The sequence below is a fragment of the Pecten maximus genome, chromosome 4, assembly GCF_902652985.1.
Source record: "Pecten maximus chromosome 4, xPecMax1.1, whole genome shotgun sequence".
Taxonomy (NCBI): domain Eukaryota; kingdom Metazoa; phylum Mollusca; class Bivalvia; order Pectinida; family Pectinidae; genus Pecten; species Pecten maximus.
In genome coordinates, this window is record NC_047018.1 from 13,797,732 (window position 1) to 13,815,108 (window position 17,377).

Genomic DNA, 17,377 nt, shown 5'->3' on the forward strand with positions numbered 1-17,377 from the left:
CATGAAATTGCTGGCTGTTTTTGGTTTTTTTTGTTCAAACAAGAAAATTTTAACTATACACCATAGATTTTGGCAATTTTTCTGTCTGGCTACATGCGTGAGGAAATATATCGCACTGTCCGGCAACAAATAACCACATGTGATTTCTAGTGACGTCAGCGATGATTCTAATAAATTGTTATACTGACGAATTGAGACTATTCCGGCTAAATTGTCATAATTAAGATGTGTTTTTGGATGAACAGTGTAATTATAGTCATGGCTGATATCGATTTTACCGGAACTGACTTGGAAAACCAAATCTGTGCAGGGTTCCTGGGATCACAGCCAGGATTAGGTATACTTGATGTCATTCGTCTTTGTTCTACACTTCAAGAGAAAAATGTTGACCGCGCACATTTCCCTCTCTCTCAATGGTTATATTATACATTGATGTTTTAAATTCGAGGAATTACCATTTTCACAAGTCTTGTATATTTACCCCCATGCTCAAGGTATATTCTCCAGAAGTGTTTAATCAGAATGCGTGTACAATTTAAAAGCTACGTTTTTATTTCTTTTGCTAGTTATTAGCATCCATTTATTCTGCGAGTGCCAACGAGATTACCAGTCTTGAAACTGCTTATTAAAATCAGGCCTTTTGTTTAAAGAAATGTGTTTGGAATATGTTGGCGCAGTTGACAAGATAACTAATTTTAGGAAGAGTCAGAGAGTTCCTTGTAACAATGACGTCATAAATGAATCTATTCATGTCATACATTAATCTTTTCGCGACATTTAGAGGGATACATGTCACCCTGCTGTGCATTGTCATGAAGCTTCGATATTCAGTCCAAGTCGACAATGCGAGACTCCCTCGTCCCCTGCATGTGTGTGTATGTATTGCATGCTGTATATCACTGTTTTAACACTAGCCAGCACTCTACTCTACAAATTGGTCTTTTTGTCGGACAACGTTTCACTTCGTCACTATATCGGTTTCGCTAATAGTCGTATAATAATTAGCTAGCTCTGTCGGCTTTATAAACTAGGAGTATATGTAACAGCAACTCCAAGAAAGTTAAGTAATTGTGTAAAATAGTGACAAAAAAAATGTAAAACTGAACTTCAGTCATAATAGTATGTTAATTACTGGAGAATCTTTCAGGAGTAGTAACTGAATCCTTTAATAGTAACAGCATTAATACATGTACTGTTACCCTAGCCAAGTCGACCATGACCGGCCTACTGCAGAGTGCATTAGTCCGATACCATATCGATATCAATAGTCCTGTCAGCTATATACAATAGGTCGGCTAATCTCAGGGTTGTGTTTTAACTTAGAGGTAACCATCCGTATTGTTTGTTTTTTTGCATGCAGCTTGTTGCCCCGACAGCCGTTTAAGTGTTTCCTTCTCCAAACAACAGAACACCACGTCGTCAGTGACTCGGTCACGCTGTCATCATACGTCATAATACGTCAGTGTCCTGTTAGGATGTTTCAGCTATGACGTCACGAAGATGCTTGGTTTGTGGACACTATGATGTCATTCCCACCTTTGTGTCGTCTATTTTGTGTCCGTATCCCATTCTGAAGTTTTTGTCAGTGTCGTTATGCCTCAGACGTCATTTGGCATCTAAGTACTGTATGTGAGTCCAGTGCAGTGGTCATCTGTAAACTCCCGCGCTTCCCTATTTGTCTATTGTGTATCCACGTGCCGGTATGTGAGTAAGTCTACGCTATTTTGCTTGTTTTGACCGTTCAAATTATGACCTTGACTTTGTGACCTTTGACAAAATGAACAGACTTCAAGTGATGCATTTTATAAAAACATATTGAACCTTTCTCTTTTTTGTCTTGCTTTTTCATATTACTTTTTTCTCTTATATTTATTCACGAACATTGTTGATATAACATGAACTAATAACTTTAAAATGTTTGTAAATCACAGCTCGGGGTCCGGGCAGGCTCGAGACAGTGATGCTGGACATTTAGGTTTGTCTTCCGCGCGGGGAGCTGCGTTACGTCAGCAGGAAAAACGCAAACGTGACTCGGTAGGGAGTAGTGAGAAATCAACACCAAAGGACTCCTCTACTACTCGTAAGCTACGGGAGGCAAGTAGTAGACAGGAGGTAAAAATAGCACCCAACCCTGTTACCACTGCCGCTGCACTTCCAGTATATCCACTAGGCGTTTCAAACACGACCTTTGAGAATGTATCCTCGGTGGCTCATCCCGCAGTGAATATGGGTGTTCCGGGGGAGGTGGAACTCCAACACACACAGCAACACTTCAATTCGCGCTATTATTCTACTGAGGTGAATGGATCTACGCCGGATTTCAATGGCATTATTAGAAGCAAACAAATTATGAAACGGGTAATATTAAACGTCGGAGGGGTAAAACATGAGGTTATGTGGCGTACATTGGACCGTATGCCTCATACCCGACTGGGCAAACTTCGCTCGTGTAATACCCCGGAAAGTCTCCTGGAGATATGTGACGATTACTCACTAGCAGAAAACGAATACTTCTTTGATCGACACCCCCGATCTTTTGCTTCCATTTTAAACTTCTATCGCACGGGTAAACTTCATTTAGTGGAGGAAATGTGTGTACTCTCCTTTAGTGAAGACCTCGAGTATTGGGGAGTGGACGAGCTGTATCTAGAGTCGTGTTGTCAGCATAAATATCACCAGAAAAAGGAGCATGTTTATGAGGAAATTCGTAAGGAGGCAGAAAGTCTGCGCCAAAGAGACGAGGAAGATTTTGGTACCGGGTCTCTTGCCAAATGGCGTCAGAAAATATGGGATTTATTAGAAAAACCAACTACGTCTATGGCTGCGAGGGTAAGTATGATTTTAATTACAAAAGTTTATTTCATTTATATTTTTCCTTATCGTTTTTGCACAATAATATAAATATAGTTTTTTATGACGTATTCATGGCCAGAAAGCTCGTGGAAAAACAGTATTCGTATGAATGTTTATGACAAGGCTGTGGGTGGTGTTACAATGCGTGTACACATACACACTGCACCAGCTGGTGATCGTCTGTATGCAATACAATACAGAAATATTGTGCACGTGCATTTCCGAATCGGGTGTTCCTTGAGTAGCTCCTGTTAATCTGGGCCTTCCATCCATTTGCACGTTTACCTGAGCCTATCACTGATAGACAGAGGCATTGTTAGCTTAACGTTTCAGCTTCAGAACATATAAAAAAAATCAAACTGAGCCATACATATATTTTCTGTAACCGTTTAAAACCCGAGTATAAGATATTGTAGTTATATTACGTACATTCCTGTATAGTGGATATACAAAAGACTTTAAGATCGGATACAACCACTGTACATTTTATATGTACATGATTTGTTTGTTTATTCACTTTGTCAGTGGAAAGATCTTGTAAACAGATACCTCTGGTAAACGGATACCTCTGCAACTATAACTAATTGATACCATTAACTGACATGCACCGCATGACGTTAAGCACGCGCAAGCTGGGATATGTCTACATATCGTACACAAAGCTTCCGATAGTGTCCCTGGACGTACACAAAGCTTCCGACAGAGTCCCTGGGGCTATCTCGTTAGGTCGGTACCAGATACAGACACCGATGTTGCTTCCTCGAGAAGTTCCAAAACTCCGTGCTTTTTACATTTTTATGAAACAATATTGAATAGTTGTTTGTGAAATAATACTTATGTTGCCAACGCCAACGAAGACGCGTATGGCCGTGGTGATTCCGTAATGGTTAATGTTTAGGGAGGGTATAACATGTGTTGGAGGGCGGGGGAGGGCCACCTCTATGGTGATAGCTTTAAACGAACAACTTAGGTAGATTGAAAAGAAAAAATATCGTTTTACTTAAATTCAATTTCCTAAAAAACAAATGCAATTGCTGTTTGGTTTTCGGAACGTCGGCCTCGCAAAGTTTTACGATAGATCTCCTTATAAAACATATGTAACTGCCTACATACGTTCAGTAGATATCGATAGTCACGTTGTTATAGGCCTACATACGTTCAGTAGATATCGATAGTCATGTTGTTATGGCCTACATACGTTCAGTAGATATCGATAGTCACGTTGTTATAGGCCTACATACGTTCAGTAGATATCGATAGTCGTGTTGTTATGGCCTACATACGTTCAGTAGATATCGATAGTCACGTTGTTATAGGCCTACATACGTTCAGTAGATATCGATAGTCACGTTGTTATGACCTACATACGTTCAGTAGATATCGATAGTCACGTTGTTATAGGCCTACATACGTTCAGTAGATATCGATAGCCATGTTGTTATAGGCCTACATACGTTCAGTAGATATCGATAGTCACGTTGTTATGACCTACATACGTTCAGTAGATATCGATAGTCACGTTGTTATAGGCCTACATACGTTCAGTAGATATCGATAGTCACGTTGTTATAGGCCTACATACGTTCAGTAGATATCGATAGTCGTGTTGTTATAGGCCTACATACGTTCAGTAGATATCGATAGTCATGTTGTTATAGGCCTACATACGTTCAGTAGATATCGATAGTCACGTTGTTATGACCTACATACGTTCAGTAGATATCGATAGTCACGTTGTTATAGGCCTACATACGTTCAGTAGATATCGATAGTCACGTTGTTATAGGCCAACATTGCTTTGGCATTGCTGATAATAGAAGGTTCCAATGCAACTATATTACGGACCAATTTAAACATCTTATTATGATTATTTACATAAAAATAAAAATCCTTCTCTGTGTATTATACAGAAAGGTCAACATACAAGGTCATAGTGTACATGTAACTTTATGTGTGTTGTTTACTTGGTGAACGGAATGGTCTGGCCACAGTTTGACGCCGTCTGACTAATTGACTAAGCGATGCTCTGCCTGGAATACAGATCATTTCTGTTTCCACTGTACACAGAAGTATTTTAATGAATCCTTTTGATATACACGATAGTCGGGTGTAAGCGTGCGTTCACATTAAAGTGTGTTATCAATACCACTGTGCCTACAACAGCTGTGTGCGCGTGCGTGGGCGGGAATCGCGAGCGAGTGAACAGCTTCCAACATTGCCTCCCCAGTATAATATGTTCTCCGATGGACGATATAAATTCATTTGATTCAATTTCGGCTGCTGAACGTGCCCATAGTTAGTATTTGTTTATCGGTAAACAAGGTTAAGTAAACTAATTATGGCAGCATTCATCTCCTCTCCATGTAGTATCAGGACGGACATCACCTAATTGGATGATTTAGTCCCCATATGTGGGCTTACAGAGTATCGACAAATCGATAGAGGATGGGGTATAATAGCCGTCGATTAGACCTACAATTACATGTTGCATACTGTACAGGGAGTTTTCCCGCCGTCGAACTGATGTAGGCCGTCTGCTTGCTGACCTTCGATGTGTCAAGTCTTGTCTCCCAGCGTTGTCATTTTTCCATGGTAGCCTCCGCCAACCATATAGATCGGAGCCCTGAAACTTAACATTTCAATATCGCTACAAAGTCACCTCGTTATTTAGTTGCACATGTTTTACGTTGATATTTATTGTCCGTTTTGAAAGCTGACACGTGTTCTGTCATCTAAATGTCAATCTGAATACACTAAATGGAAATTGAGCCAAGTATTGTTTACAGATTTTACAGCATTGGAAAAAAGCAATAAGATAGAGAAAACTGCTGTATTTCACTGCACTCAATTTACATAAGACAGGAATGTATTGATTTATAATGACAGCTGTTGGTTACTTAAATTACCATGGATATATGTTGATATACCATGGATATATGTTGATATACCATGGATATATGTTGATATATCATAGATAAACCTACAGAATCGGGCGTCCTCATTTACGTAAAATGTCGCGTGTCCTGCTCAACCTAACGTGTGTCACGCTCAACCTAACATGTGTGTCACGCTCAACCTAACATGTCGTGTGTTGTGCTCAACCTAACATGTCGTGTGTTGTGCTCAACCTAACATGTCGTGTGTCACGCTCAACCTAACATGTCGTGAGTCACGCTCAACCTAACATGTCGTGTGCTGTGCTCAACCTAACATGTCGTGTGCTGTGCTCAACCTAACATGTCGTGTGCTGTGCTCAACCTAACATGTCGTGTGTTGGGCTCAACCTAACATGTCGTGTGCTGTGCTCAACCTAACATGTCGTGTGTTGTGCTCAACCTAACATGTCGTGTGTCGCGCTCAACCTAACATGTCGTGTGCTGTGCTCAACCTAACATGTCGTGTGTTGTGCTCAACCTAACATGTCGTGTGTTGTGCTCAACCTAACATGTCGTGTGTTGGGCTCAACCTAACATGTCGTGAGTCACGCTCAACCTAACATGTCGTGAGTCACGCTCAACCTAACATGTCGTGTGCTGTGCTCAACCTAACATGTCGTGTGTTGTGCTCAACCTAACATGTCGTGTGTTGTGCTCAACCTAACATGTCGTGTGTTGGGCTCAACCTAACATGTCGTGTGTTGTGCTCAACCTAACATGTCGTGTGTTGTGCTCAACCTAACATGTCGTGTGTTGGGCTCAACCTAACATGTCGTGAGTCACGCTCAACCTAACATGTCGTGAGTCACGCTCAACCTAACATGTCGTGAGTCACGCTCAACCTAACATGTCGTGTGTCACGCTCAACCTAACATGTCGTGTGTCACGCTCAACCTAACATGTCGTGAGTCACGCTCAACCTAACATGTCGTGTGCTGTGCTCAACCTAACATGTCGTGAGTCACGCTCAACCTAACATGTCGTGTGTCACGCTCAACCTAACATGTCGTGTGCTGTGCTCAACCTAACATGTCGTGTGTTGGGCTCAACCTAACATGTCGTGTAACTTTACAATGCTGTCTGCTATAAATAGACAATTCTAATGCAAATTAGTCTACCGTCAAGAAATTTGAAAACCTTTAATACGCCCTCCCAATATTATACTACTCGGAGTTGTTTAAGTCATCTACCATGACACTTCTCAGACAACTCTCGCGAGGATGTTGATCCAAATATGGTATTCGTGACCATATATGGACGATGAAATAATAATAATTATATGATCAGAAATCTGTTCCCTATTTTTTGTAAGTCAGGTGAAGAAAGTGTATCTGACTTGGTGAAATGATTCAGTTTCAGAATATTGACATTGCTGACCGAGGTATATAACTCAGGATCCGTTTGTCTGTTGAAATATCGCGGGGAATCTCATTAGCATCATTTTATATCGATTTTCTTATGGGGAAACTTACCTTGACATTTGTATCAAAGATGGCAGTGTATTCGAATGGATTTCTCTGTGTGTCTTTTTGAAGTTTACCAATTAATATTGAAGAAATGACGTAATATGCATGTTTATGGATTGAATATTGATTATAGATACCAGAATCATGCTTTTTATCCCTTGAATAAATAATCATATACATAATACGACCCGATGTGAATCACTTCATAGGGGTTCGAATCAAATGATATGATATATGAGATGTGAATCACATCATAGGGGTTCGGTACAAATGTGAGATGTACACGTATACATAATTATATCCCTACACTTGGGACGAACATAACTTCCTGACCTCAACGTGGCGCCTATTTTCAAACAAACATATATTTTTTAACATCCGCAGTAGTTAATTGTTCATTCCATCATATCATTTGTAACGAACCCCTGTGATCACATCGGGGTTGCTATGGCAGTAATGGAACCGGTTTCATACCTGCCGAAGAGTAGTATAGGCATAGTATACTTATTCGTTCTTGGCTAAACCTTACATAAAGTGCGTCGTGTTGAATCTTACCTATTATACAATTATTGTTCGTACTAATTCAGTGTACAATGTGTTGATTGGGGTTCACCATAACCCCTCGTTATAGACTAGAACGATAATCCGAACAAGAGTTCTGACTTCTCTGTTCTGGAAATATACCTTTTAAGGAATCAATCTGAAAACTTTTAAAACAGTTTCTTTACCGTGATCAGTTTGGACAAGTAAAATTGGTGGGAATACCCCCGACCAATATAAAAGTTAGCGTATTGGAAACTCCGGAACTCAATCTATAGCTACGTAGATCTAAATGGAGCTTCTACAAATTAAGTATTCAATATTTGTATATACACATGGTAAAATGAGGCGTCTGATTTCCATCAGAACTAAAATAGATGCAGTTGTGCAAATTTTGCTGCAAAGTTTAACATACTTGTCCAGAATATCTCTCTAATACACTTGTTAATATTCCGTATATACAGTATGACCCTTGTCGTTTGTGGTATTACCAGTAAAATGACACTGATGTGTAGTTTGTGGTATTAACAGTAAAATGACACTGATGTGTAGTTTGTGGTATCTCCAGTAAAATGACACTGATGTGTAGTTTGTGGTATTAACAGTAAAATGACACTGATGTGTAGTTTGTGGTATTACCAGTAAAATGACACTGATGTGTAGTTTGTGGTATTACCAGTAAAATGACACTGATGTGTAGTTTGTTGTATTACCAGTAAAATGACACTGATGTGTAGTTTGTGGTATTACCAGTAAAATGACACTGATGTGTAGTTTGTGGTATTAACACCAGTAAAATGACACTGATGTGTAGTTTGTGGTATTAACAGTAAAATGACACTGATGTGTAGTTTGTGGTATTAACACCAGTAAAATGACACTGATGTGTAGTTTGTGGTATTACCAGTAAAATGACACTGATGTGTAGTTTGTGGTATTACCAGTAAAATGACACTGATGTGTAGTTTGTGGTATTACCAGTAAAATGACACTGATGTGTAGTTTGTGGTATTAACACCAGTAAAATGACACTGATGTGTAGTTTGTGGTATTACCAGTAAAATGACACTGATGTGTAGTTTGTGGTATTAACAGTAAAATGACACTGATGTGTAGTTTGTGGTATTAACACCAGTAAAATGACACTGATGTGTAGTTTGTGGTATTAACAGTAAAATGACACTGATGTGTAGTTTGTGGTATTAACACCAGTAAAATGACACTGATGTGTAGTTTGTGGTATTACCAGTAAAATGACACTGATGTGTAGTTTGTGGTATTACCAGTAAAATGACACTGATGTGTAGTTTGTGGTATTAACACCAGTAAAATGACACTGATGTGTAGTTTGTGGTATTACCAGTAAAATGACACTGATGTGTAGTTTGTGGTATTAACAGTAAAATGACACGGATGTGTAGTTTGTGGTATTACCAGTAAAATGACACTGATGTGTAGCTTGTGGTATTAACAGTAAAATGACACTGATGTGTAGCTTGTGGTATTAACAGTAAAATGACACTGATGTGTAGTTTGTGGTATTACCAGTAAAATGACACTGATGTGTAGTTTGTGGTATTAACACCAGTAAAATGACACTGATGTGTAGTTTGTGGTATTAACAGTAAAATGACACTAATGTGTAGTTTGTGGTATTAACACCAGTAAAATGACACTGATGTGTAGTTTGTGGTATTAACACCAGTAAAATGACACTGATGTGTAGTTTGTGGTATTACCAGTAAAATGACACTGATGTGTAGTTTGTGGTATTAACACCAGTAAAATGACACTGATGTGTAGTTTGTGGTATTACCAGTAAAATGACACTGATGTGTAGTTTGTGGTATTAACACCAGTAAAATGACACTGATATGTAGTTTGTGGTATTAACACCAGTAAAATGACACTGATGTGTAGTTTGTGGTATTACCAGTAAAATGACACTGATGTGTAGTTTGTGGTATTAACACCAGTAAAATGACACTGATGTGTAGTTTGTGGTATTAACACCAGTAAAATGACACTGATGTGTAGTTTGTGGTATTAACACCAGTAAAATGACACTGATATGTAGTTTGTGGTATTAACACCAGTAAAATGACACTGATGTGTAGTTTGTGGTATTACCAGTAAAATGACACTGACGTGTAGTTTGTGGTATTAACACCAGTAAAATGACACTGATGTGTAGTTTGTGGTATTACCAGTAAAATGACACTGATGTGTAGTTTGTGGTATTAACACCAGTAAAATGACACTGATGTGTAGTTTGTGGTATTAACACCAGTAAAATGACACTGATATGTAGTTTGTGGTATTAACAGTAAAATGACACTGATGTGTAGTTTGTGGTATTAACAGTAAAATGACACTGATGTGTAGTTTGTGGTATTAACAGTAAAATGACACTGATGTGTAGTTTGTGGTATTACCAGTAAAATGACACTGATGTGTAGTTTGTGGTATTAACACCAGTAAAATGACACTGATGTGTAGTTTGTGGTATTAACACCAGTAAAATGACACTGATGTGTAGTTTGTGGTATTAACACCAGTAAAATGACACTGATGTGTAGTTTGTGGTATTACCAGTAAAATGACACTGATGTGTAGTTTGTGGTATTAACTGTAAAATGACACTGATGTGTAGTTTGTGGTATTAACACCAGTAAAATGACACTGATGTGTAGTTTGTGGTATTACCAGTAAAATGACACTGATGTGTAGTTTGTGGTATTAACACCAGTAAAATGACACTGATGTGTAGTTTGTGGTATTAACACCAGTAAAATGACACTGATGTGTAGTTTGTGGTATTACCAGTAAAATGACACTGATGTGTAGTTTGTGGTATTACCAGTAAAATGACACTGATGTGTAGTTTGTGGTATTACCAGTAAAATGACACTGATGTGTAGTTTGTGGTATTAACACCAGTAAAATGACACTGATGTGTAGTTTGTGGTATTACCAGTAAAATGACACTGATGTGTAGTTTGTGGTATTACCAGTAAAATGACACTGATATGTAGTTTGTGGTATTACCAGTAAAATGACACTAATGTGTAGTTTGTGGTATTACCAGTAAAATGACACTGATGTGTAGTTTGTGGTATTAACACTAGTAAAATGACACTGATGTGTAGTTTGTGGTATTAACACCAGTAAAATGACACTGATATGTAGTTTGTGGTATTAACACCAGTAAAATGACACTGATGTGTAGTTTGTGGTATTAACAGTAAAATGACACTGATGTGTAGTTTGTGGTATTAACACCAGTAAAATGACACTGTTGTGTAGTTTGTGGTATTAACAGTAAAATGACACTGATGTGTAGTTTGTGGTATTAACACCAGTAAAATGACACTGATGTGTAGTTTGTGGTATTAACAGTAAAATGACACTGATGTGTAGTTTGTGGTATTAACACCAGTAAAATGACACTGATGTGTAGTTTGTGGTATTACCAGTAAAATGACACTGATGTGTAGTTTGTGGTATTAACAGTAAAATGACACTGATGTGTAGTTTGTGGTATTAACACCAGTAAAATGACACTGATGTGTAGTTTGTGGTATTAACACCAGTAAAATGACACTGATGTGTAGTTTGTGGTATTAACACCAGTAAAATGACACTGATGTGTAGTTTGTGGTATTAACAGTAAAATGACACTGATGTGTAGTTTGTGGTATTAACAGTAAAATGACACTGATGTGTAGTTTGTGGTATTACCAGTAAAATGACACTGATGTGTAGTTTGTGGTATTACCAGTAAAATGACACTGATGTGTAGTTTGTGGTATTAACACCAGTAAAATGACACTGATGTGTAGTTTGTGGTATTAACACCAGTAAAATGACACTGATGTGTAGTTTGTGGTATTAACACCAGTAAAATGACACTGATGTGTAGTTTGTGGTATTACCAGTAAAATGACACTGATGTGTAGTTTGTGGTATTAACAGTAAAATGACACTGATGTGTAGTTTGTGGTATTAACACCAGTAAAATGACACTGATGTGTAGTTTGTGGTATTAACACCAGTAAAATGACACTGATGTGTAGTTTGTGGTATCACCAGTAAAATGACACTGATGTGTAGTCTGTGGTATTACCAGTAAAATGACACTGATGTGTAGTTTGTGGTATTACCAGTAAAATGACACTGATGTGTAGTTTGTGGTATTAACACCAGTAAAATGACACTGATGTGTAGTTTGTGGTATTAACAGTAAAATGACACTGATGTGTAGTTTGTGGTATTACCAGTAAAATGACACTGATGTGTAGTTTGTGGTATTAACACCAGTAAAATGACACTGATGTGTAGTTTGTGGTATTAACAGTAAAATGACACTGATGTGTAGTTTGTGGTATTAACACCAGTAAAATGACACTGATGTGTAGTTTGTGGTATTAACACCAGTAAAATGACACTGATGTGTAGTTTGTGGTATTACCAGTAAAATGACACTGATGTGTAGTTTGTGGTATTAACAGTAAAATGACACTGATGTGTAGTTTGTGGTATTAACAGTAAAATGACACTGATGTGTAGTTTGTGGTATTAACAGTAAAATGACACTGATGTGTAGTTTGTGGTATTACCAGTAAAATGACACTGATGTGTAGTTTGTGGTATTAACAGTAAAATGACACTGATGTGTAGTTTGTGGTATTAACAGTAAAATGACACTGATGTGTAGTTTGTGGTAGTAACACCAGTAAAATGACACTGATGTGTAGTTTGTGGTATTACCAGTAAAATGACACTGATGTGTAGTTTGTGGTATTACCAGTAAAATGACACTGATGTGTAGTTTGTGGTATCACCAGTAAAATGACACTGATGTGTAGTTTGTGGTATTACCAGTAAAATGACACTGATGTGTAGTTTGTGGTATTACCAGTAAAATGACACTGATGTGTAGTTTGTGGTATCACCAGTAAAATGACACTGATGTGTAGTTTGTGGTATCACCAGTAAAATGACACTGATGTGTAGTTTGTGGTATTAACAGTAAAATGACACTGATGTGTAGTTTGTGGTATTACCAGTAAAATGACACTGATGTGTAGTTTGTGGTATTACCAGTAAAATGACACTGATGTGTAGTTTGTGGTATCACCAGTAAAATGACACTGATGTGTAGTTTGTGGTATTAACAGTAAAATGACACTGATGTGTAGTTTGTGGTATTAACAGTAAAATGACACTGATGTGTAGTTTGTGGTATCAACAGTAAAATGACACTGATGTGTAGTTTGTGGTATTACCAGTAAAATGACAGTGATGTGTAGTTTGTGGTATTAACAGTAAAATGACACTGATGTGTAGTTTGTGGTATTACCAGTAAAATGACAGTGATGTGTAGTTTGTGGTATTACCAGTAAAATGACACTGATGTGTAGTTTGTGGTATTAACAGTAAAATGACACTGATGTGTAGTTTGTGGTATTACCAGTAAAATGACACTGATGTGTAGTTTGTGGTATCACCAGTAAAATGACACTGATGTGTAGTTTGTGGTATCACCAGTAAAATGACACTGATGTGTAGTTTGTGGTATTAACAGTAAAATGACACTGATGTGTAGTTTGTGGTATTAACACCAGTAAAATGACAGTGATGTGTAGTTTGTGGTATTAACAGTAAAATGACACTGATGTGTAGTTTGTGGTATTACCAGTAAAATGACAGTGATGTGTAGTTTGTGGTATTACCAGTAAAATGACACTGATGTGTAGTTTGTGGTATTAACACCAGTAAAATGACACAGATGTGTAGTTTGTGGTATTACCAGTAAAATGACACTGATGTGTAGTTTGTGGTATTAACACCAGTAAAATGACACTGATGTGTAGTTTGTGGTATCACCAGTAAAATGACACTGATGTGTAGTTTGTGGTATTAACACCAGTAAAATGACACTGTTGTGTAGTTTGTGGTATTAACAGTAAAATGACACTGATGTGTAGTTTGTGGTATTACCAGTAAAATGACACTGATGTGTAGTTTGTGGTATTAACACCAGTAAAATGACACTGATGTGTAGTTTGTGGTATTAACACCAATAAAATGACACTGATGTGTAGTTTGTGGTATTAACAGTAAAATGACACTGATGTGTAGTTTGTGGTATTAACACCAGTAAAATGACACAGATGTGTAGTTTGTGGTATTACCAGTAAAATGACACTGATGTGTAGTTTGTGGTATCACCAGTAAAATGACACTGATGTGTAGTTTGTGGTATTAACACCAGTAAAATGACACTGTTGTGTAGTTTGTGGTATTAACAGTAAAATGACACTGATGTGTAGTTTGTGGTATTAACACCAGTAAAATGACAGTGATGTGTAGTTTGTGGTATTAACAGTAAAATGACACTGATGTGTAGTTTGTGGTATTAACACCAGTAAAATGACACAGATGTGTAGTTTGTGGTATTACCAGTAAAATGACACTGATGTGTAGTTTGTGGTATTACCAGTAAAATGACACTGATGTGTAGTTTGTGGTATTACCAGTAAAATGACACTGATGTGTAGTTTGTGGTATTACCAGTAAAATGACACTGATGTGTAGTTTGTGGTATTACCAGTAAAATGACACTGATGTGTAGTTTGTGGTATTAACACCAGTAAAATGACACTGATGTGTAGTTTGTGGTATTAACAGTAAAATGACACTGATGTGTAGTTTGTGGTATTACCAGTAAAATGACACTGATGTGTAGTTTGTGGTATCTCCAGTAAAATGACACTGATGTGTAGTTTGTGGTATCACCAGTAAAATGACACTGATGTGTAGTTTGTGGTATTACCAGTAAAATGACACTGATGTGTAGTTTGTGGTATTACCAGTAAAATGACACTGATGTGTAGTTTGTGGTATTAACACCAGTAAAATGACACAGATGTGTAGTTTGTGGTATTACCAGTAAAATGACACTGATGTGTAGTTTGTGGTATCACCAGTAAAATGACACTGATGTGTAGTTTGTGGTATTAACACCAGTAAAATGACACTTGTGTAGTTTGTGGTATTAACAGTAAAATGACACTGATGTGTAGTTTGTGGTATTACCAGTAAAATGACACTGATGTGTAGTTTGTGGTATTAACACCAGTAAAATGACACTGATGTGTAGTTTGTGGTATTAACACCAGTAAAATGACACTGATTTGTAGTTTGTGGTATTAACACCAGTAAAATGACACTGATGTGTAGTTTGTGGTATTACCAGTAAAATGACACTGATGTGTAGTTTGTGGTATTACCAGTAAAATGACACTGATGTGTAGTTTGTGGTATTAACACCAGTAAAATGACACTGATGTGTAGTTTGTGGTATTAACAGTAAAATGACACAGATGTGTAGTTTGTGGTATTAACAGTAAAATGACACTGATGTGTAGTTTGTGGTATTAACAGTAAAATGACACTGATGTGTAGTTTGTGGTATTAACACCAGTAAAATGACACTGATGTGTAGTTTGTGGTATTACCAGTAAAATGACACTGATGTGTAGTTTGTGGTATTACCAGTAAAATGACACTGATGTGTAGTTTGTGGTATTACCAGTAAAATGACACTGATGTGTAGTTTGTGGTATTAACAGTAAAATGACACTGATGTGTAGTTTGTGGTATTAACACCAGTAAAATGACACTGATGTGTAGTTTGTGGTATTAACAGTAAAATGACACTGATGTGTAGTTTGTGGTATTACCAGTAAAATGACACTGAGGTGTAGTTTGTGGTATTAACAGTAAAATGACACTGATGTGTAGTTTGTGGTATTAACAGTAAAATGACACTGATGTGTAGTTTGTGGTATTAACAGTAAAATGACACTGATGTGTAGTTTGTGGTATTAACAGTAAAATGACACTGATGTGTAGTTTGTGGTATTAACAGTAAAATGACACTGATGTGTAGTTTGTGGTATTAACACCAGTAAAATGACACTGATGTGTAGTTTGTGGTATTAACAGTAAAATGACACTGATGTGTAGTTTGTGGTATTACCAGTAAAATGACACTGAGGTGTAGTTTTTGGTATTAACAGTAAAATGACAATGATGTGTAGTTTGTGGTATTAACACCAGTAAAATGACACTGATGTGTAGTTTGTGGTATTAACAGTAAAATGACACTGATGTGTAGTTTGTGGTATTACCAGTAAAATGACACTGATATGTAGTTTGTGGTATTACCAGTAAAATGACACTGATGTGTAGTTTGTGGTATTAACACCAGTAAAATGACACTGATGTGTAGTTTGTGGTATTAACACCAGTAAAATGACACTGATGTGTAGTTTGTGGTATTAACACCAGTAAAATGACACTGATGTGTAGTTTGTGGTATTACCAGTAAAATGACACTGATGTGTAGTTTGTGGTATTAACAGTAAAATGACACTGATGTGTAGTTTGTGGTATTAACACCAGTAAAATGACACTGATGTGTAGTTTGTGGTATTACCAGTAAAATGACACTGATGTGTAGTTTGTGGTATCAACAGTAAAATGACACTGATGTGTAGTTTGTGGTATCACCAGTAAAATGACACTGATGTGTAGTTTGTGGTATTAACAGTAAAATGACACTGATGTGTAGTTTGTGGTATTACCAGTAAAATGACACTGATGTGTAGTTTGTGGTATTACCAGTAAAATGACACTGATGTGTAGTTTGTGGTATTAACAGTAAAATGACACTGATGTGTAGTTTGTGGTATTAACACCAGTAAAATGACACTGATGTGTAGTTTGTGGTATTAACAGTAAAATGACACTGATGTGTAGTTTGTGGTATTACCAGTAAAATGACACTGAGGTGTAGTTTGTGGTATTAACAGTAAAATGACACTGATGTGTAGTTTGTGGTATTAACAGTAAAATGACACTGATGTGTAGTTTGTGGTATTAACAGTAAAATGACACTGATGTGTAGTTTGTGGTATTAACAGTAAAATGACACTGATGTGTAGTTTGTGGTATTAACAGTAAAATGACACTGATGTGTAGTTTGTGGTATTAACACCAGTAAAATGACACTGATGTGTAGTTTGTGGTATTAACAGTAAAATGACACTGATGTGTAGTTTGTGGTATTACCAGTAAAATGACACTGATATGTAGTTTGTGGTATTACCAGTAAAATGACACTGATGTGTAGTTTGTGGTATTAACACCAGTAAAATGACACTGATGTGTAGTTTGTGGTATTAACACCAGTAAAATGACACTGATGTGTAGTTTGTGGTATTAACACCAGTAAAATGACACTGATGTGTAGTTTGTGGTATTACCAGTAAAATGACACTGATGTGTAGTTTGTGGTATTAACAGTAAAATGACACTGATGTGTAGTTTGTGGTATTAACACCAGTAAAATGACACTGATGTGTAGTTTGTGGTATTACCAGTAAAATGACACTGATGTGTAGTTTGTGGTATTAACACCAGTAAAATGACACTGATGTGTAGTTTGTGGTATTACCAGTAAAATGACACTGATGTGTAGTTTGTGGTATTAACAGTATAATGACACTGATG

General features: G+C 37.1%; 1 protein-coding gene across 4 annotated transcripts in view; it reads left to right on the forward strand.

Annotated features, from left to right (window-relative positions):
• Positions 1-17,377, forward strand: part of LOC117325305 (potassium voltage-gated channel subfamily B member 2-like) — a 184,738-nt gene that overhangs the window by 97,362 nt on the left and 69,999 nt on the right. For all 4 annotated transcript variants that reach the window (XM_033881423.1, XM_033881425.1, XM_033881422.1 and 1 more), the window contains exon 2: positions 1,932-2,829. In XM_033881423.1, coding sequence (XP_033737314.1) covers positions 1,932-2,829 — 898 coding nt within the window. The remainder of the gene's footprint in view (positions 1-1,931; positions 2,830-17,377) is intronic.